General features: G+C 57.4%; 1 protein-coding gene across 2 annotated transcripts in view; it reads right to left on the bottom strand.

The window, feature by feature from the left end:
* Positions 1–22385, bottom strand: part of OBSCN (obscurin, cytoskeletal calmodulin and titin-interacting RhoGEF) — a 168297-nt gene that overhangs the window by 26023 nt on the left and 119889 nt on the right. For both annotated transcript variants that reach the window (XM_032136250.2, XM_058430481.1), the window contains 23 exons: positions 20548–20626; positions 20160–20284; positions 19703–19900; positions 18940–18972; positions 18571–18669; positions 18186–18404; positions 17636–17696; positions 17217–17287; positions 16361–16483; positions 16104–16243; positions 15344–15544; positions 15126–15208; positions 14472–14645; positions 13421–13577; positions 12902–13018; positions 12636–12800; positions 12271–12429; positions 11909–12086; positions 11254–11367; positions 3446–3613; positions 2615–2717; positions 2086–2215; positions 523–634 (listed from right to left, as the gene is read on the bottom strand). In XM_032136250.2, coding sequence (XP_031992141.1) covers positions 523–634; positions 2086–2215; positions 2615–2717; positions 3446–3613; positions 11254–11367; positions 11909–12086; positions 12271–12429; positions 12636–12800; positions 12902–13018; positions 13421–13577; positions 14472–14645; positions 15126–15208; positions 15344–15544; positions 16104–16243; positions 16361–16483; positions 17217–17287; positions 17636–17696; positions 18186–18404; positions 18571–18669; positions 18940–18972; positions 19703–19900; positions 20160–20284; positions 20548–20626 — 3009 coding nt within the window. The remainder of the gene's footprint in view (positions 1–522; positions 635–2085; positions 2216–2614; positions 2718–3445; positions 3614–11253; positions 11368–11908; positions 12087–12270; positions 12430–12635; positions 12801–12901; positions 13019–13420; positions 13578–14471; positions 14646–15125; positions 15209–15343; positions 15545–16103; positions 16244–16360; positions 16484–17216; positions 17288–17635; positions 17697–18185; positions 18405–18570; positions 18670–18939; positions 18973–19702; positions 19901–20159; positions 20285–20547; positions 20627–22385) is intronic.

Raw genomic sequence — 22385 nt, 5'->3', positions numbered from 1 at the left:
GCCCACTGCCTCCTGTCTGCCCACTGCCTCCTTCTGCCCACTGCCTCCTTCTGCCCACTGCCTCCTGTCTGCCCACTGCCTCCTGTCTGCCCACTGCCTCCTGTCTGCCACCGGCGAGCTGCCCTGGGTGTAGGCCTGGCCTCTGTGCACAGGCTTCCCCTCTCCGGAATGCAGCAGGGCTTTGGGAACCCCGCCCACCCAGAGTGGCCTCTCCAGCCTCCACCCAGGCTCTGGGCTCAGGGGCTACCCTCCACCAGCCCACACAGGTGCTGCCTCCAGCCGGGGGCTGGGACCTGTGCCTGGCCCGCAGCAGCCTCCTTGCCTCCCATCTGTGGGGAGACAAGGGCTCTCCCTGCCCCACGATGCCAGCCCAGCCCCTCCTCCAGGGTCCTCCAGGCAGCAGACCCTGACTGGGAAGGGTGAGAGTCTTGTCCTCCTGGACACAGCCAGGCCTGTGAGGGTCCAGCCTGGGTCTGGGCCGTGGGGAGCCGCCTTAGTGGGGAGGACAGGGTTGGGACTTACCTTCCACTGCAGCCACGAGCTGCTCCCTGTGGCACTGCTCCCGGGCCTGCAGCGTGGGGCTCTGAATGTGCAGCTCCACACTAGCCCGCGCAGAGCCCAGCCGATTCACCAGCTGCAAGGACGGCAGGGCCGGCTCAGAGCCCAAGGCTCCCCATGGGTAGGGCCCTCTCTCTGTGGCCATGTTGGGAGCATGGGCAGCCCCCATCCTGGTGTGTCTCCCACAAGGGGAAGGGCCCCAGCCCCGCCACAGCATCCCTGGGGGACCCACACGGCCTTAGGGCCCCCTGCAGTGATGAGGATGCTCTCCGTCTGCCCTGTCCACATGCAGCTCTGAGCATGGGACATGGGGCCAGAGCAGCCAGGGAACTGAATCTTTAAATGAACTGAACTTCATTTTATGTATTTTTTAAAGCTGGGTCTCGCTCTGTGACCCAGGCTGGAGTGCAATGGCACGATCTCAACTCACTGCAGCCTTCACCTCCTGGGCTCAAGGGATCCTCCCACCTCAACCTTCTGAGTAGTTGGGACCACAAGTGTGCACCACTGTGCCTAGCTAATTTTTTAGTTTTTTTTTCAGAGACAGGGTTTCAATATGTTGGCCAAGCTGGTCTCAAACTCCAGGGCTCAAGCTATTTTCCTGCCTTGGCTTCCCAAATTGTTGAGATTACTGGCGTGAGCCACAGCACCTAGCTTTGGATTTAACTTTAGTTGATTTAAATTTAAATTTAAATCCCCATGTGTGGCTAGTGATGGTATTAGACAGTGCAAATCAAGAGCTCACTTGGGTCTCTGGCTTCCCCAGCCAGAGTGGTGTGGGGCAGCCTCCCCACAGGCTCACAGCAGCAGCCACAGGGTGGGAGGTGGTGGCCGGACAAGTGCCCCTGGAGGAGCTGGACAGAGGCCAGCGCCTGGAGCCTGGGGCACCCACAGTTGGCACACAGCCACCACGACCACTGCAGGCTTTGAAGGACCGGAGGGCTGGGACTGGGCCCCACCCTGAGGAGCCCTTGCCCTGGTCCTGCAGACACAGTGGCTGGAGCAGAAGGCAGCTCTGTCCACTCGTAGGCTGGACATCTCCACAGGTAAAAGGTACCTGAGCAGGGCCAGGCTACACTGGATGACTGACACTCCATTTGACATGAATGACAAAATTCATGAGGCTACACCAGGCCCCCCAAAGGCAAAAACCAAGCGGCATCCTTGAAATGGCCAGGGAAGCCAAGGAAGGTGTCCAGATTGACATGGGAGCAGAGAAGAGGCTTCGAGACAGAGGAAGAATAAGGCCAGGGCATGGGGCGGTGGTGTGGCTAGGGATAACAGTGACAGTGCCATGGTGGCCCCCTGCCTGTGGTGGGGGGGGTGACAGTGGCCTGGTGGCCCCTGGCCTGTCATCAAGGAAGAGTGTAGCAGTGGGTATGGTGTCCCCTGGTCTCTGCCGAGTGCCCCCCACCTGGAGGACAGACAGGGCCTGGGCTCTTAAGCCCCTCCACGATCAGATCCCAGAGGACGGCTGGCAAGGATGGCCCGGGCCCCGAGGCCGGTCCCCATTCCTGCACCGCTCACCTCACACTCGTAGAGCCCCAGGTCCTCCTTGCCGGCCACCCGGATCACCAGCACTAGCAGGCCGCTGCGAGGCTCACTCAGTGTCTGGAACTTGCTGCCAGGGGTCAGCAGGGCCCCATCCTTGTGCCACCTGGAATCCACCCAGAGGGCACGTGAGGCAGGACTCACGTGAGGCAGGACGTGAGGTAGGGCCATGCTCTACCCCGCTGGCGACATCCTCCTATGTCCTACCTCAGGGCCACGCCCGGCTGTGCTACCTGTGCTCACGACCCGGCTGCCCTGCCCTCAGACCCCAGGGGTCCTCAGAGAGCCCACCCTTCCAGAAGCCAAGACACAGCCTGGCCGTGTCCTCCCGGCTGAGGGGGGCCACACATCCAGAATGAACCAGAGCCCCATGAAGCCCATTCTCAGCTGAAGGCCAGTGGCCATGTCTAGCCCACCCTGACATGGGAACACATAGCCCGTGCCCCATGCTCCAGGTGGGAGCCAACCCCCTCATGCCCCATCCCCAGGCAGGCCTGGGCCCCACCTGATCTGCGGGTACGGGGCGCCTTCAATGGTGCAGGTGAACTGGGCGTCCTCTCCCTCCACAAAGGGCGAGGCCCGAATCTTGTTCACGAACCGTGGTGGGACTGTGGGGTTGTGGAGGGAAGAGACAAAGAGAGAGACAGATAGAAACATTAGAGACAGAGACAGAGAGACAATGACAGACATACAGACAGAGATAGAAAGACTTACAAAGAAAGAGACACAGAGACAGAAAGATAGAGATGGAGAAACAGAGAGACAGAGATAAAGATACAGAGATGGAGAGACAGAGAGAAATAATAGAGATAGAGACAGAGAGAAATAGATAGAGACAAAGAGACAGAGATGGAAAAACAGAGACAGAGAAAGAGAAATTGAGACAGAGATAGAGACAGAAAGAGACAGAGACATAGACATGGAGACAGAGATAAAGAAACAGACAGAGAGACAGAGATGGAGAAACAGAGAGACACATAGAGATGGAGAGAGACAGAAAAAGACATACAGAGACAGGGTGACAGAGACAGAGATCAAAGGACAAAGACAGAGATAGAGACATACAGACAGGGAGAGACAAAGAAAGAGATAGATACAGTGCATCAGACACAGAGACATACAGAGAGACAGACAGATGCCATGATGGAGCTGAGGGTGATGCCAGGGAAGGGGCTGCAGGATCCCCACCCCTCCCAGTGCCCTCTATGTGTCCCCAGTGATCCCCTCAGAACATGGTCGGATGTCCACCCCACTGTCCCACCACCCCGCGGCAGGTGAGCCTGCCATGGTGGCAGGGTCAGGGCGGCTCCTCCCCCAGGAAGGCCTCCGGGCTAACCTTGCACCAGGATCTTGCCCAGGGTACTGCAGTTGCCAGCGGCGCTGGCCGCGAAGCACATGTACTGGCCAGAGTCCACACCGGTCAGGCTGTCCAGGATGAGGGCACACGAGCCATCAGGGTCTTCAATGACGATGTGGTGGGGGTCCACCTGCACTGGTTTCCCATCTGGAAAGGACGAGCGGGGGCCATCACCCAGGTGGGGACCCAAGGGCTTACCCCATCAGCGGGGAGAAGCTGGGCCTGGCCTGGGGACTGCAGTCATGGTCGGGGAGGGGACGGAGGGGCCATACTTGTAGCAGAAGGGCCAGGCACGGGCTCCTTGCCAGGTCCAGCTTCCAGGCTGACCTGCAACCCTGGAGGGAGAGGCTGACACGAGCTCCCCTTCTCTCTGTGTCTCTGCCTCTTTATCTCCATCTTTCTTTGTCTCTCTGTCTCAGACTCAACTTCTTTCTTTGTCTCTATCTCTGTGTCTGTTTCTATTTTCTGTCTCTATCTCTCTTTCTGTCTCGTTGTCTCTGCCTTTGTATCTCTATCTGACTCCATGTCTCTGTCTTTGTCTGTTTTTCTGTCTGTGCCTTTTGCACCTTTCTGTCTCTGTGTCTGTCTCTGTCTCTCTGTCTCTCACTGTCTGTCTCTTTCTCTGTCCACTTTGGACACTAGCTAGAGGCAGGGGGCAGGACAAGGGACCTAAGCCCCACAGAGGATATCCTCTATGGGCAGCTGAGTCCTTGGTCACCCCAGCTCTCAGCAGTCCTGCGATGCTCTGAGGACCTCTAATGCACTGACTGCACCCCAGCTCACAGCACCTTGATCCCCTCTTCACCCCTGCCTGCCCAGCCTAGGGCCTACAGCCCCTTCTCAAAATCACTGCCCACAAGCCCTCCATGCCTCCTCTCCCTGCATCTGCCCCTGCAGAGGACACAGCAGCCCAAAGTCTCACCCCCAACTCCACTCTCCTCTCCCAGGCCACATCCTCATGCCTCCAAATGCACGGCTTTCTAATACGAATAACTGAAGACTGAAGAATGTGAAGTAAATCACCCTGGTATGAACATACAACTGACTACACCTCTCTGGCCAAGGCATGCTTCCTTCCCGGGTGAGGGATGGGAAGGCACGGCCTCTCACTGTGGAGAACTCCTTCCCACATAATGTCTAAATACACAAAATGGCATCGATTCGCATTCCAATAGTGCTGGGTGTGCCCCACAGATTGCTTAAATCACAAAGGTCACAATCAGCACTGACTTATGATTTGTACAGAACTATAAGATATATATACATATATATATACACACACACACACATATAGACATATATATTTGTAGAGACGGAGTCTTGCTCTGTTGCCTAGGCTGGAGTGCAGTGGGGCGATCACAGCTCACTGCAGCCTCGACCTTCTGGGCAAAAAGTGATCCTCCCGCCTCAGGTGCACCACCATGCCTGGCTAATTTTTTAACTTTCTGTAGAGACAGGGCCTCACTCTGTTGCCCATGCTGGCCTCAAACTTCTGGGCTCAAGCGATCCTCCCACCTTGGCCTCCTGAGTAGCTGGGACTATAGGTGTGAGCCACCCCACCCAGCTCAGAAATAATTTTAAATAATTTTTTTCAGAAACCTAGTTACCGCCTCAGATCTCCACACTCCTTTATGGCAACTCCAGAAAGGAGCTGTGCTCACGCCCTCCAAGGCGTCTCTTCCCATCCCCACTGGACTCCACTTCTCTCCCCCAAAGCTCCTGTCAGGGCCGCCACGCTACCAGCAGCTCTGTCCTCATCTTGCTGTGAGAAAACAATTCTCCTTGGAATTCAGATTCCACATTTCAACCCTCTGAGCAAAGGCACTCACAGCCAGGTTTAGAATAGAATAAGAAGAGAGTAGAGTAGAAAGTAAGGAGAGTGAAGCAGAAGATGCCCATCTGCCTGGCTGTGTTCCACGACAACAGAGACAAAACCCTTCCATTCCTTTCCTGGGAGACATTTCTGCACCCCAGGGTAGGAAGTCACCCACTATCTCTGGAATGAAGCATGGGCAGATGTACCAGCAGCCCCATAAAAAGAGCTCCATGTCTCCTAAGATTCAGGGTTTCTCTCTCGTGGGGCAACCCCTGCAAGCACCTAACACGTAGCTCCATCACCTCCTCACAGAAACGGGTGGGGGCAATGATGAGAGACACTGAGGCACTGCTGGTAAAAAGTCTTTGTCTCTGACCCATGAGTCTTGTGTCTTTTGTCTATTTCTGGCTGGCAGGCTGGCTTGCAAGATTGCAAGTGGGGTAAAATTTTGGGTCCTTCACAGTTTTTGATTTACAGTTTTTGATTTACAATTTTGGGGACAGGGAAGTGACACTGTTAGAGGCATGGCCTTCTGGAAGGGAAAGAAGAAGGGGCCCTGTGGATCTCTTTCTCTACTTTGTTGCCCTGCTAAGGAGAGAAACTAGGCAGGTAGTTGCAGTCTGAGCACTGAGAGTGGGTTCAAACACAGACACCTGGGCGGTGCCTTGGTTGGCACTCTTTCTCTAATCCCTGCCAGGGACTTTGCTGGTTCAGCCTCAGTTCAGCCACTTCACAATAAATGCCAGAGCCAGTGCTGGATCTGAGGAAGATTCCAACCCTGTTCAGACCACAGCCACGGACACTCATGCCTGAACTGAGTGCTCGGGGAGGGCCACCAGCAGCCACGATGGGCAGGGGCAGGAGAGGGCTCAGACCATCTAGGTCTGGCTGGTTTGGAGGGGAGAGGATGGGCACCGAGCCTGCACTCAGGAAGAACGGCCACAGCTTGGGCATCTTGTGGAGCAGCCTCCTGCATCCACCATACTGGCCTTCCATTCTTCCGGGGGTGACAGTAGAGGATCTATGTGTTTGCGGTAGAGACGGGGTCCTACCTCCATGGTTGGCTGAGCCACAGAGGTGTGCCTTGTTCTGTCATTGTCCTCTGACCCCTTCCATCTCCTCTATACCACAGATCCTTTCCTGGCTCAAGCAATTTCCCCCAGACGACAAACTCCCCCAAGGGAAGACAGAGGGGACACGGCAGGGAGTGCATGGACTCCTCTCGCCACGGCCTGCCAAGCAGCCAGGATCACAGTCATGCGACACCATGCCAGGATCAGAGATAATTTTAAATAGGCTGGCAAGTTAAAGACACCTCTTCCTGAGGCAATGAACAATGAAGTGAATCAAGGCTGCTGATGGGGACACCCCAGCCAGACCGCCAAGGCTCCTGTGCAGAGAGCCCCCAGGACACCACATCGCTGAGCCCCACCACAGGCAGGGCACAGATGCAGAATCTACATCACATGTCAGACTGGGGACATCCTGGAGAGACATCTCAAGCCTACAGGAGAGGAGGACACATTGCACATGGTGAACCCACTCTCCATCCTGGCATACTGCTCCTATGAACCCAGTGTTGGGGCTCAGAAAACAAGACCCCAAAATGAGGGCCTCCCAAGCAGCCTCAGAAGCAAAATTTTATCTCTGACCTTCTCCTCCCCTCCTGTCTCTAGCCCCTCATTCTCCTCCCAGGCTGACATAGAAACTAGAATCCCTCTTCCCCAAGGTGGGTCATAGAAACCAGGACACCTTTTTCTCTAAAGCCAGCCAGAAAGCCTAAAAATAGGACTCCAATTTTCTCTCCATCTTTCTGTGTAAAACCTGGCCATGAAGAAATGATCTGACCTACTTTGTTTGGCTGTAGATCCAAGACCCCCATTCCAGCAAGGGTCCTGCTTCTCACCCAGAAGAAAAGGGCACTGCTCAGAAGGCCAAGAAGAATCCAGACAGACAGGCCTAGCGGGGTGTCCCCACTCAGTCTGTTCTCACTAGATCCAACCCTATTTGCCCAATCCTATTTCCACACAGTTGTCCATACTTTATGGAACCTAAGCATTAAAATGGACAGCTTCTTCTGGGTCTTTGGGTCTTCATTCTGAAGGATCCAGTGTCTACACATTCAATAAATGTGTCTGCCTTTCCTCCTATCTGTCTGCCTTTTGCAAGTGATTGTTTAGCGAACCTGCAGAGGGCCGAGGGGAATGTTCTCCATGGCCCTTAGGCCAGCTGTCCCTCTCCAGGCTCTCTGTGGAGCCTACCTGCTGTGAGGCTGCTTTGGGTCTCCAGCCACACCATGAAGGCGTGTGGCTAACATGAGCCACGTGTGCCACACACACATCCTGCAGTTTGATGTCCTATGACATCTATCACAAGAGCCACTCAGCAAGGGGATGGCGGTCTGACTGCGCCCACCTCCTCTTGGCCTGTGGACCTTTGGAAGGCAGTCCGGTCACCAAGTGCAGCTGTCCCCAGAGAGGAGCTCTCTCCTGCAAGCTGCCTACTGGGCTGGTGGTTAGGAAGCAAGGGACAGGGGAGGGCCTCCATCCACAGGGAAACCCAGGCTCTGCCATGACCACCCCTTGGTGGCAGCCTGGCCCAAAGGGAGAGGGGCTCAGGGAATTCAACTGGCTTCTGGCAGGCTTTGATAAAGAAGCTTTTGTTCCTCTTGAACCTAACCTCCCGGAGGAGAGGTCTGGACAGGTGGCAGGAGGGGAGCTCCTAAGACCCCAGGGAGCAGGCGTTAATGACCCACCCGAGCCTTCCTCCAGAAATATCCCAGGGCAGCCCTCCAAGCCAGTGTTCATCAGCTCTGACCAGTGGACACCAGGATGGCCCATCCCACACACCCCGGCAAAACTCCCTAGAGTCCCTCCTCTCCAACCCCGTCCTCAGTCATGGGCAGACCTGCGGGCCTGGCTGCTGTGGACAGGGAGAACAGGAAGGGCTGAGTGCCCAGATGGTGCCTGCAACACCAGGACAGCACTCGGTTATAAGGACTGAACTGCGGGCTTGGAGGCCCGTCAGCCAGGCCAGATGAGGTTCACCTGACAGCCCAGGTGACCCCCTGGGGGGTCATCTGGGAGGTACCATCAATCAGTACTGATGTGTGCCTTCCTAGGAGCCCCCAAATTGTAAACAATAACTGTGTTCTCAAGACTTCCTGTGTGGGAGCCACACATATGTTGGCTGGTGCCTTGGGGTGGTCCAGGGCAGTCCCACAGGTTGGCATCTCGCTTGCTCAGAGGCTTGATTAAATGCAGCCTGAGTCAGACCGGAAGGACGGCATACCAGCCAGCGTCAGTCAGATTAGCCAGGATGGCTGAGGGCTGGGCACAAGTGTGGGAAAATCCCCCAGGGGCTGGAACCTGTGGAAATAGGGTGGAGCTGGGTCTCTTGGGGCACAGTGCCCCACGGTTGGCCAGCCCAGATGCTCCAGACAGCAGCGCTCACACAAGGAGACATTCCAGGACAGTGGAGCAGAGATGCCTCCCTCCCTGGAGACACCCGAGGTGCTGAGATGCAGCCCCTGAAATCCATGGTGCAGCGCATGCGTGTGCAGGTTTCTCCCACACCACCCCTGAGAGCTGCGGCAAGAGCCTGTCCTGGCTGCTGCCTCATGTTGAGTGATGAACCATTTCTATCTTGGACCCACAGGTCTTGTGTCTTCTGTGTGTGTGCAAGTAACTATACATGTATATATGTGTATATGTAGCATTTGTGCATGTTTACATGCAGATATGTGTGTAGTACATATGCCTGTGTGTACCTATGTATATGGTGGGTCTGTGTATATATGTGTACTGTGTATGTATGCATGCACACGAGTGTGTAGTATTTATGAATATACATGTGTGGTGTCTATGTGTGTAGCATGTTTGTGTGTTGCATGTATCTGTGCATGTGTATTGTGTATGGTATGTGGCTATGTACATATGTGTATGTGTGCAGTATTATCTATGTGTGCACATATGTGTGGTCTCTAATATGTATATTTATATATGTGTACAGTGTGTGCATATATGTACATGTGTAGCTGTGTATAAAGTGTGTGTGCATATGTAAAGTATGTACTTGTGTGTATAATGTGCATGTATCTGTGTATGTGTATAGTGCATGTTTGCATGTATCTGTGTATATATCTACGTAGTTGTATAGGCACATGTAGTGTGCACTTGTGCATGATGCATGTGCACGTGGTATGTGTGCATATATGTGTACCTGTATAATGTGTCTCTATGTACATATTCATGTGTGTGGTATTTGCGTATATGTATTGTATACTACGCATGTGTATCTATATGTGTGACGTGCATCTATGTATATTACACATATAGTGCTAATGTACATGTGCGTGTAATGCATATATATGTGGTGTGTATGTGCATATGCATGAGTGTGTAGCATGTATCTCTGTATGTGTCTCTATGTATGTGTGTGTACAAGTGTGTGAAATGTGTATGTGTGTAAACCGTGACAGGCTGACTTGCACATGTGTGAGGGGTAGAATGGGAGATTCCACAGTTCTGGGGACCCTGGCAGCCCTGGACGCCCCCTGCCCACTCCCCGTTGGCCTCTCCCTGGCTGGCTTCCTGGGCCCCCACCTCCCTAGCCACTCCTCCCCCTGGGCTCGCGTCCCCTCATCTCTGCAGACTCTGGAAGTGGGGGCTCTCAAGCCTGGGTGCTTGGGCCTCACCCCTCCACACGCACTCTGTGTCTGCATCGACTGGCAGGTCAGACACTCTGTGAGCTGACGACATTCCATTCATTGTCTCCGGCCACATCCCTCTCCTGAGCCCTATTTGTACTTCTCCAACCACCCCTCGGCCCCTCCGCCTGCATCCCTGCAGGCACCTCGACTCTGCAGGGTCCTCCCAGGCCTGGTGCTTCCTCCTCCCACCAGCCCTGTTTGCACATCACCCTGCCTCTCCCCAGCCTTCCACCTTTGTAAAAGGAACCACCCTGGTGGACGACCAGCCCCAACTGTGTGAGCATCTGGATGCCAAGCTCTTTCCACACAGCCAGCCACCCCATCAGCAAATCGGGCCAGTTCAGCCTTCAGCACGCCCCTGGAATCCACAGCCACCCCTGAGCCCGGGTCCCCAGCTCCAGCATGGTGGCTCCCAGGCTGGTGTCCCAGGTCCCCTCTTGGCCCTCCCCAGCAGGTTCCTGGCATTACAGCCAAGGTGACAGATGACAGAGCCGAACTGTGTCCCTCTGCTGCTCAAACCCAACACGGCTCCAGCACAAGGGAGGATCGATGCTCCCCAGGGAGAGGCCCCCAGCTCCTGGGAGGTGATCTCAGGCCCTTGGGATATCCTGCCTGGTAAAAGCATCTGTTCTCCTTCGGAGCCCTGGGCCACATGGAATCATCTATGCTGACCGTGAGATTTCTGAGATTCCTGGGGGTCCCTGAGCCATGCAGCATCAACTTGGCCTCCAGAAGGGCTGGAGCCCAAGGCCCACCACAGAGCAGTGAGTCACGATTCCACAGCTGAGCCTGCAAAACCCTGGACACCATGGCCAGGGAAGCACCTGGTTGGCACCACCCTGTGCATGTCATCATGTGCTGTCACTGGGAGAAATGATTCCCCCCGGGAGGGGACAACTAGAAGTTCATGCCTAGTGCCGCCTGGACCTCTCCCTAGGTGGCTCTCCCAGCAGCTACTTTAACCTGGGTCCTTTGGCCGCAATCAGCCCTGACTATGGGACTAGCAGCTTTGCAGAGCCGAGTCCCCACACTGAACTCCCTCTTCTCCAAGCCTCGGCATCTCGGTGTCACCAACCATGCTGTCTTTGATTCAGAAGGCGGGTGGCAAGTGAACATATAAGGCCTGTCCTTCATGCCCCAGACTCCCAGCCAAATCCCATATTGGGTCCCCAGCCCTCACAGCCCGTTTCTCTCAGGCAGCTCTGTTGCAGGGCCTGCATCCTGCACAGGAAGGCCACAGCCCCTGGACCTGGGGTTTACCTTTGTACCAGCTGATGACAGGCTTGGGTGTGCCCGTCACGCGGCAGGCCAGCTTGACTGTCTCGCCCAGCTCGGCTGTGCAGTCGGCCAGCTCCTCTTCAAAGTCCGGGGGCCCTGAGGACACACACGGCCCTGAGTGCTCTGTGGGGGGACATCGGGCTGCGGCACCCCCAGGTGCACCTGGCAGGTCACCTGCCCTGCACCATAAGCCCCACATCTGATGGTGTGGCTGCTTTGGGGACTGTCCCATGTCACCCCTCATCCAAGGTCCCCATCTGGAGTCAGGTGAGTGAGGCAGGCGCGTGTTAAACGGAGAGCAGTGGGGGCTCAGGGGAAGATTCTGTTCTGGTTGAGGAAGCAGACCCCGGGCTGCCAGACCCTTCACAGCCCCTGACATGATCCAGATGGGTGCCTTGAGCTTGGGGCCCCCATGGTATCCCCGACCTTGGATCAGGGCCAACCCAACACCCACCCAGCCCAGGGGCTCCCCATAAGGCTGTAGCCGTCACATGCCACAGGCTGGCTGAGCCGTCTGTTCCAGGAACAAGCCCACCCCTCACACCCACCCAGGCAGGGACCTGTGTGACTGCAAGAATAGGCTCGGGTGCCCCATCCTGGCTCAGCCACCTGGGCCCCCAGGGAGGTGGCCACTCACGCCACACAGGCAGGGCCAAACGCTGCTGGATGCCGCAGATCTCCTTCACCCACGAGCTCTTGATAATGGCTGTCCGCGCCTGCAGCAGGTACTTGCGCACCGAGTCCTCCCGCTCCTGCCATATCTCGAAGGCGCGGTCATCCCCCTCCACCTGGTCGTTGAGGTCGATGCTGCTCAGCTGTGGGTGAGGGAGGGTGTCAGCACAGGGAGGGGGACACGGGCTGACCATCTTCAACAGATGTGGGACCCGACAAGGAAACATTCAGGCCACCCTGGACCAGCGGCTGCAGGTGTGGCCACTGGCATCCACCCCGGGGGCTGAGGGACAGGGAGCCCCACCCAGCAGCCCGGAGTCCGCAGACCTTCATCATGTTCCGGAACACGTAGCTGAAGGTATCGGTGTGGGAGTCTCGCCGGGGCTTGCAGATTACCAGGTGGTTGCGGAAGAGGAACACGTGACGGTTGTGGCCCTTCCAGGGCATGCGGGCCCCCGGCGCGCCCTCCCACACGATGAAGTGGCCCTGGGGGAGGGTGTGGGCTGCGGTCAGCCTGTGGTGGGCCAGATGGCCCAGCAGTGCAGGCCCCACAGCCACCCAGGTACCCAGTGCCCTGCCCAACTCACGCACCCACCCCCACCTCCTGGCAGCCCCAGACACAAGCCCCCAGCACCCCAATACCCACCCACATCACATGCGTCTCCCGGCCCCGGACCCTGCCCCTCCCCAACCTGGCGGATGGGCTCGCCCAGGGCCTCCAGGGTGCCTGGGTAGTTCTCTATGAGGGACACGTGCAGCTTGTTCTCGGCGCGCTGCGGCAGGGCAGACACCACGGCATAGGCCTGCTCCAGCAGCGCGCAGTTCTGTCTGTTCCGCGCCTTGTTGCGGATCAGCTCCTGGGGCCGAGGCAAAGGTCAGGGCTCAGACTGCTCCACAGGCTGGACCCCAAGAGACCCAGCCTGGGCAGAGGAGGTGGGGCAGGGGAGGTGGTGCCCACCTTCAGCAAGGCCTGGTAGCGCTGCACCCGCTCCACTGGCTGCTCCAGGTAGTGCTGCAGAGGTGGCGGCGGGGGCTGAGAGGGGTCCCCTGCCGACAGGGCCTCCTCCGCGTATTTCTGTGGGAACCAGGAGGGTGGGTTTTAGGGCAGGAATGCAAGGCCCCCTGATGGCTGTGTCCCTGAGAGCTGGAGGGTGGGTCCCCAGGATGCACACAGCCTGCACCCCAGGTGACAGCTGTCATCACCTCCTGACAGGTGACAAGCATATGACTTGGGCTGCTGAAGTGGCCTTCCCAGAAGCACAGGGCTGCAAAAGCAGCTCCACCCGCATTTCTGAACTGAGGCCCAAGGGGGCTGCAGGGAGGCTGTGGGCAGTGGCGAGGTCAGGGAAGATGAGCACAGGCTCTGATGTGGGCAGGCCAGGATGAACCTTGGAGGATGCCTGGGCTCAGTGAGCCTTCAGAGGGAGCCAAGGGCAGGCACTGAGGTTCAGGAGCCCATGAGTTCAGGCATGGGCACCTTGTAGAACTCCTGGACGGCCGTGCTGACAACCACCGACTCAGCCTGCACACGCCCCACCAGGAACTCCAGGTACTGCTCAAAGGCCGCCTGGTTCTTGATGAAGCACATGGCCACGTCGTCGTCTGTGTCGCACTGCTGCAGCTCTTGCAGGAAGCTGCCGTGAAGGGGGATGGCATCAGGACTCAGCCTGCGCCCCATAGCCTGGCCCTGAGCCCCCACCTCTAGGAGGAAGCTGGCCCCTGCACAAGGGCTGGGGCCCTGTGGCTCCTGGGGTCTGTGAGAGTGTGCGTGCAGACATGTGTGGGCATGCAAAGAAGGGCTTGTGTGCCATGTATGAAAGCTCACATGAATATTACATGTGTACATGTATGTGGGCATGCACATTTGTGGAAGCATGTAAATGTGTATGAGCACACATGTGGCTGCATACACAGGCAGGTGGTGGGGGAAGGAGGTGTTGTATGCTATATGCATGTGTGCATGTATTAAATTGTGCAGATGAAAGGGTGTGCATGTACATGCTGGGTGTGCACATGTGTGCAGAAGTGCATATGCATAGATGTGCAGAAATAGTGTGGGGACATGTACATATGTGTGTCCATGTGTATAACATGTATACAGGCATATGTGTGTGCACATGTCTATAGGTATGCACTGTGTGCACATAGGTGATGTGCACGTGTATGTGGGTGTATGTGTGTACTGTGTGCATGTGTGTGCATTTACAGATGGGCACATGCGCCATGCACATGGGTGTATGCTGTTAAAGGCTGCACCTGTACACATGTATGTGTTCACGTGTGCACACGTGTGAGGGTGTGCATGCACTTGGGTCTGCGCACATGCCAATTAGCAGTTGGTGCACCGCAGACCTTCCCATGAGTAAGCCAGGTACACACGTCTGGGTTTCTGAGGGGAGGGGTGCTGAGGGATAAATCAAATCAGCACAGGTTCTCTCCTCCCTTGGCTCCAACACACCTGCAGGAGGCCTGGCCCTACAGTGCGTCCATGCATGGGTGTGTGTGTGTGTGTGGCCCCACCCACCCACCTGCTGTGGAAGCGGCCGATGTCCCGCACATTACGGAAGATGACTGTCTTCTGGCCGGCCACAGCTGCGGGCACGTGGGGGCAGCGCTCCAGGTGCTGCAGGTGGTGGCTCTGCAGGAACTGCAGCTCTTCCACGAAGGCCTGCTCAGAACTCAGCAGCTCCTGGATCACAGAGCTGGGCACGAGGGGGCCACCGTAAGGGACCACGGAGCTCCTGCTTCCCGTGCAGGGACTGCAGGCCACGAGGCCCCTGCTCCCTCAGCTGCTAGATGGGAGTGCCTCCTGCCACGCACCCTGTTGCCTGCTCGCAGGAAGCGGGAGAGCAGGTGGAGAGAGGCTCCCTCTCGGACAAGGCTGACCCCAACACCAGGAAGCCACCCAGATGGGTCCTGCCAGCACGAGGCTAGGAGGGCAGCTGCGGGAACCCAGGCAGCTCTGGGCCTGCTCTGCTGTCCTCGGCCCCCACCCGTCCCTGACAGGCTCACACAGGAGCGCTGTTTCAGAGGCCCCTGCAGAGGAATCAGCATGGCCATGACCCCAAGACCTCCAGGCTTAGGGCCTGGACCCAGAGCCAGGGCAAGCGGCCAGCTTCTTTGGGGGACTGTCCAGCCGGTGGGATGCCAGTGCCACCACCTCCAGCCCGGCAGCCACTCACCTCAGCCTTGACTTGTATTCATCTTCAGACACAGCCTCCCCAGGGAACTCAGGGGCCTCAGCGGCCCCCCACTCAGGTGACAGCTGGTGAGGGACAGGAATTTTCGGTCAGGGTGCTGAGCTCTGGCCCTGCCCCGTGGGGATCAGGCTCTTGCCCCTCAAATTGGGACGACCCTCCTAGGGGCCTCCGGGACCCCTCCTGCCTGGCCATTCAGATACCTTGAGCCTCCTGTCCAGGTAGGCTGGTGACACCCAGCCCTGCCGTGAGGGGCTGGACTTGGTGGGCTTGGTGCGGACAAGCCAGCGCAGTGGGTGAGCTGCATCCAGGACCTCCACGTACTGGCCTTCCCGCAGCGCGATGGCATCCTGCTCAGCCCCTAGGGGCAGGTAGTCGGCGGTGACCACGTAGATGTCAAAGATCTGAGAGAGGGGTGGGGGTGCTGAAGTGGTGAGACCCAGGAGGTGCCAGCCAGGCCTGCCGAGATCCCAAGCCACAGGGCAGGGATCCCCAGAGTCAGCGTGCACACACTCAGTTCCCCCTCCATGCAGAACAGCGGGAATGTGGGAGACCTCCCCTGCCCCACCCCCAACCTTAGAGGTCACCACAGTCCCAGGGTCTCCAGGCCTGGACTGCCTACACTCAGTTACTTGTTTACCTTCTCCTTATCTCCACACCCACCCCAAGCCCTAAGAGGGTGCCTGGTACACTGAGGCCTGAGGCACATTCTCCAATGAAGGAATGAAGGAGTGAATGAATGAACAAAACATGGCTCTCCCAGAAGGCAAGTCTCTGCAGGGCCCCGTGTGGAGAAGACCCTGTTCTCACCAGTTCCTGCCTCCTATGCATCTTGGTGGGGGTCCCACCTCCCTAGAGTCCCATGGGGGTCCTGCCTCCTGAGCCCCTCTCCACCCTGCACCTTCTCTTCAGGAAGGTCAGGGCCTCTCCCTGCCCTGCTCCCAGAGGGTTCCAGCCGCCCACCTCGCCTCGGGCATCGCCGTCCTCTGACTCTGAGGAAGACTCCTGGATGCTGGAGGATGGCCGTGATCGGCCATGGCGGGGGGAGGCGGATGGTGTCTTGGAGTCCTCATCGCTGTCACCTCCAGGCACCTGCAGCTTGGCTGGGGGTGCAAGGATCATGACACCCTGGCCTGCCTCTGGCTCTCCAGGGCTCAGGGGAAGGACAAACACCCCAGACACACCCCAGGGACCCTGGCACACGGGCCGCTGCCCCTCACCCTGCGCGATCTTGGCCGATACCATCTCGGTGATCTGGGAGGTCAGTTTCTGCAGGAACTCCTCTGTGCCCACCTCAGCGAGGGACAGGTGGCCGAGGGCCTCCTCAGCAGCCAGAGGCTCTCCTGTGGATACAAATGCTCTGCTCAGGCAGCTGCGTGCCCCTCGGATGTATACCAGGCACCCCATGCCGTAGGCCCGTCTTGGGCCCTGGGAGCCGATGGTAAACAAAGAGCCAAGGCCTCCCCCACATGGTGCTGATGGCCAGCAGGGAGATGATGAGACTCAGTGGCCAGCACGGCGGGAGGCCAGTGGGAACTGGCCAGGATGAGGAGTCACTCTGGCTCATGAGCGTCAAGCCGAGGCGTGATCAAGGGGCTGAGAATGTCCAGAGACAGAGGGCACAGCAGGGGCCACCAGTGGACAGTGGACGAGGGGCACTGGGGACAGAGTCGGCAGAGGCCAGACCTGGGCATCAGGCTGCAGGAGCCGCCATGGGTCCAAAGCGGGGCTGTGCTGCCTCTGTTCTCAGTGCCCAGCACCTAGGAGTTCTACCCAGACTCAGGTATCTACACAGCCCACTGGATGTGAGCTCTGTGCCCAGGGCTGGCCCAGGGACCCCACAGGCTCCCGGATCCATGGGGATCAGACATGGTTCTGACACTAACCAAGCCTCAAGTCCAGGCCTAAGAGAACATGGGTTGGTCTTGGCTGTGTGAGCAGGTGTCCCAGGGCTGTGCTGCTCAGGAGGGGCCTCTGAGGCCTGGAGCTACCCCCAGGCAGCCTCCTCCCTGCCCCCCAGTATCAGGGGATCAGCCACCCTGGCCCCTCACAGGCATGCACCCACCCTGACTGTACCTTTCCTCTGCCCACCAAGGTCAGCAAAACTCGCAGTTTCCAACCCCTGTGCTGAGACGGCTTGTGTGGTCCTAAACAGGTGAAGGGGGTGTCCTGAGAGGCCTGGGCTGGACCCCACCACCCTCTGTCCTTACGCAGAAGCTCCTGACAAAAAGAGGGTCTGGGGGCAACAAACCAAGATACCAGAGAAAGGGCCTCCATACCAGAGAGGCCCAACAGAAGCCCTCGCTTTACAATGGGGAAACTGAGGTGCAGAAAAGGAAGAGAGCTGGCCCAAACCACATGGCCTGCATGGGGCAGAGCCAGGACATGCTCCAGGATAGGTGCTCTCCCCAGGGGCAGCGCTGTCCCGTCCCCCACTCCTAAAGCGTCCTCCCTGGCCCTGACCGGACTGGCCTCCAGGGGCAACCCTCACTCACCCCTGCAGGAAAGTGGAAATCAGCGCTTCCTTCACTTTCTCCTGCTCCTCCACCTTAGGCACTGTCAGGAGGACCCGGCAAGCCCTCAGGACAGTGCTCCCAACCCCGGCATGTCTGATTCCAGATCTGGACTGGGTCCCTCCGAAGCCCTGAGCAGGGGCTGTGCCCAAGCTCACCTCCCCATCCCATTCTTGGCCCGTGGTCACCCCGACAGTGATGGGAGGAGAACAGGGGTTCTCCCGTCCTCAGAGGGGCTGAGCAAGGCCCAGGATGCAGGGGGCTTCAGGAAATGTCCCTGGAGCCAGCAGTGCAGAACCCACGGGGCCTGGGCCCAGAGGGGACTCTGAGGCTCAAAACCACCAGCACCACCAGGGCCTGACCCATTTTGGGGTCTCCCTGGTGCTGTCAGAGAATGAGAAGAGGAAGGAGGGGGTCCCATAGGGTCCCAGCCCAGATGGTGTTGATGGGCAGTGTGCCCCAAGGAGACCCCAAAGCCACCCAGCGCCCACCCCCCATGCCCCAGCCCCCCATCCCCCCGCCCCCAACTCACGGCCTGAGACATGCAGGCTGGCGGAGCAGAGGGCCTGGCCGGCAGCATTGCTGGCGATGCATGTGTAGGTGCCCTGGTGCTGCCGGCCCACGTCCAGCAGGACCAGGCTGTGCTGCTGCGCAGAGCTGGCCACGGTGTAGCCCGGCGTGTCAGGGCCAATCCACAGCACGCCCGTCTCAGCCTCCTCCCTGAGCCAGTGCACGGTGGGCGCCGGGCGTCCTAGGGGCAGGCAGGAGGTGGTGGGTGCACCGCACCAGGAGCGGGGTCTCTGGAGGTGAAGCCCTGCCACAGGCCCTCCCTTGGGATGATGTGAGTGGGGAGGGGGCACCTCTGTCCCATCCTCCAGGGGTGATCTTTCCATAGCTGAGGGCAGGAAACGCCTTACCTTCTACCTTCACGGAGAAGGTGATGCTGGAGCCTTTCTTCACTTTCTTGGGGGTGAACCTCTCCAGCATTCGGGGCGGCACCAGCTGCTCATGCACATCTAGGGGACACAGGCTGGCTGGCAGAGACCTCAGCACAGCCCCCACCGCCTGCCTCCTGGCCCCAGACGATGTCTGCAGGCCCCCAGGTGGCTCTCCACAACCAGCACCTGGACAGCACCACGCTGCCCCCTCGGCCAGGCTGTCTCCTTGCTGCGCCCTCCCTGAGCCAGCCCATGGCCACCCACACCTCCACTGCAGCCAGCCCTAGGCTCAGGCCCTCAGCACCCATGGCCACCTGGCCTCTCCCTGCCAGTCTGGGGCTGCCTCACCTGATGCAGGCTTCTCTTCTGGCTCATCGGGGCCTGAAAGAGGCACTAGAGTCAGACACCCAGCACACACAGGCCCCCGCCATGGCTCCTACCTGGTGCTGTGCGGGTGCCTGGCAGTTCTACCCCCTACAGTGAGGGAACCCAAGGACAGCGCTGCTCCCCAAGCAAACGCCCTAACCCCTGCCTGAAACCTGGGCCATGGAGCCCTGGAACTCACACACTTGGGTGACAGAGGCAACAGGCTGCATAGACCAGACCCGATGCCCCACCACCCACCCTCGCCCTGCCACAGACTCTGTGGCCCCACACTGGAATCAGCACACAACCAAATAATGCTGCCCAGAGCAGCAGAGGACTCACACCTGGGGACGCTGGGGAAAGCCGCAGCAGTGGCAGGACGGGTTTGGGTGAAACTTGGAATGAACTCTCAGTGATCAGAACTTTTTGAACAATAAGGAAGTAGGGTCCTCTAGTCCCAAGCTACCACCGGCTCTGGCTGTGTGTGGATCTACCTAGAGCCGCAGTGTTTACCCACTTTCCTGGGTCAACTTCAACCTCCAGCCTGCCCATCAGTCAGGACAGAGGGCTGCACAACCACTCCCTGAAGGGCCAACTTCCGGCCGCCTGTGCCGCTGTGTACCAAGGGGCAATGACCAAAGACCCTCGCTGAGGGCCTGATATGGCAGGGTGTGCAGGGGATGTCAGCCCTGGCCAGGATGCTGCCCAGGGCCCAAGTCTCTGCCCAGCCCCTCGGAGCACCCACCTCGAACCAGCAGCCGGGCAGACGAGTAGGCAGCACCCATGGCATTGCTGATGTAGGCTGCATACTGGCCAGAGTCCTCCCGGGTGACTGAGATGATCTCCAGGGTGTGCAGGGTCTTCTTGTCAGTCATGCGGATGTGGGCAGATGCAGTCAGGGGCTGGCCATCTTTGAACCAGTATAATCTGGGAGCAGGGTAGCCTGGGCCACGGGAGGGAGAGTGGTCAGCCTGGGCTACCATCCATGGGCACTGTGCCCTCCACATGGGAGACAGATGAAGGCCTGGAGAGAGGGTCCCCACACCACCAGTGACAGAGTGCCGGCCTCCTGCACCCAGGCAGCAGGGATGAGTGACTGCCTGACCCCGCTGCTGGGGTCTCCTTTCAATTGTGGCTGATGGGGTATGGCTCCTTGGCTTCCATCCTGCCATGGCCATGTCCCTACTCCCTCTCCTTCTCACCTTTCACCTTGAGCTGGAACTTGGCCAGGCGTGTGCCAGGGGCCACCTGGAGGTCTCTCAGCTCCTCCACCACCTGGGGCAGCTGGCCCTCGTCAGTGGTGGACTCTGTTCCCTCCTGCTCCCGGCTGGCAGGAGAACAGAAAAGGGGTCAGCCATAAAGCAGGGCAGCGAGGGGAGCAGGGCGGGAGGGGTGCTGAGGGGCTTGGGCATGGATGACGTTGGAAGCCCCTGTTTGCTGACTTAGTGGAGAGAGACCGCCAGGGCTTGGAGGAAGACTCCAGGATTGGATGCTGTCAGACCAAGCCCTGCCCTCACCCAGCAGCATCACTCCCCGAGAGGCCCTGTGGCGTCAGTCCGTGGGGCACAGCCCACCTCTGGCAGCCCCTACCTGGACAGGTAGCCTTGGGCACTGAAGTAGGATGAGGTCTCTGTGGCATCCGCTGCAGTGTCATAGTCTGTGCTTGTCACTGGGGAAGGAAAAGGGGAGCTGGAGCAAGGTCTGCCATCCCGTCTGCCCCAGCGTAAGCTCCTGCACCAGGATGGCCTCGGCCCTCAGAGGTCCTGACTACAGAGCCTTGCCTGGGAGCCACTTAGACTTGGGAGCTAGGAAGTCACAGGGGGAACAGCAACATTGTAGCCTCTCCACCCCAGGCTATTTCCAGCACCATTCTTCAAGGCCTATAACTAACTACAAACCTCTTTGACACAACAAACTAATACCGAATGATCCAGAGGCCTCAGAAGAAACAGTGATAGTGGTAGAACCTTCTAGTTCCATCCTACTAGGGAATAATGGGATGAAAAGATACAGGCCTCAAAACCAGAAGCTAGGACTTGTGTTTCTAGTCAAGATGGAGTGACTGAGGCTGGACTTACTCTCTCTTACGGACTAAATGTTGAGATGCCCCCCAAAGACCATATGCTGAAAATATTAACCCCCTATGGATGAAGAGGTGGGCCCTTGGGAGGTGATTAGGTGATGAGGGTGGAACTTCCATGGGACCCCAGAGAGCTCCCTCATCCTCTTTCTATCATGTCCTTGCATGATGTATTTTTTCTTCTGTAACAATTTTTTTTTTTTTTTTTTTTTTGAGATGCAGTCTCGCTCTGTCGCCCAGGCTGGAGTGCAGTGGCACGATCTTGGCTCACTGCAAGCTCTGCCTCCTGGGTTCACGCCTTTCTCCTGCCTCAGCCTCCCAAGTAGCTGGGACTACAGGTGCCTGCCACCATGCCCGGCTAATTTTTTTGTATATTTAGTAGAGACGGGGTTTCACCATGTTAGCCAGGATGGTCTTGATCTCCTGACCTCGTCATCCGCCCGCCTTGGCCTCCCAAAGTGCTGGGATTACAGGTGTGAGCCACCGCACCCGGCCTCTTCTGTAATACATTTGTACTCTTCTTCTCTACCTGCTATTAATCCTATCTATTGGATTTTTTTATCTCTGGAAGTTCTACTTGGGTTTTTAAAATATATTCTGTCTCAACATCACTAATCATCAGGGAAATGCGAATCAAAACCACAATGTGATACCACCTAACTTCTGCAAGGATGGTCATAATAAAAAAATTAAAAAACAGTAGATGTTGGTGTGGATGCAGTGATCAGGAAACACTTCTACACTGCTGGTGGGAATGTAAACTAGTACAGCCACTATGGTACAGTGTGGAGATTCTTTAAAGGACTAAAGGTAGAACTACCATTTGCTCCAGCAATCTCACTACTGGGTGTCTACCCAGAGGAAAATAAGTCATTATTTGAAAAAGACACTTGCATATGCATGTTTATAGCAGCACAATTCACAACTGCAAAATCATGGAACCAACCCCAAATGCCCATCAATCGAGTGGATAAATAAACTACTGTATATATATATGATGGAATACTACACAACCATAAAAAGGAATGGATTAACAGCATTTGCAGTGACCTGGATGAGATTGGAGATTATCATTCTAAGTAAGGTAACTCAGCAATGGAAAACTAAACATCATATGTTCTCACTGATATGTGGGAACTAAGTTATGAGGATGCAAAGGCATAAGAATGATACAATGGACTGGCCGGGCGCGGTGGCTCACGCTTGTAATCCCAGCATTTTGGGAGGCTGAGGTGGGTGGATCACAAGGTCAGGAGATCGAGACCATGGCAAAACCCCGTCTCTACTAAAAATACAAAAAATTAGCCTGGCATGGTTGCGGGAGCCTGTAGTCCCAGCTACTCAGGAG

This window comes from Hylobates moloch, unplaced genomic scaffold, assembly GCF_009828535.3.
Source record: "Hylobates moloch isolate HMO894 unplaced genomic scaffold, HMol_V3 SCAFFOLD_18, whole genome shotgun sequence".
Classification (NCBI taxonomy): Eukaryota; Metazoa; Chordata; class Mammalia; order Primates; family Hylobatidae; genus Hylobates; species Hylobates moloch.
Note: the sequence above shows the minus strand (reverse complement) of the source record. Positions and strands in the feature narration are given on the sequence as shown.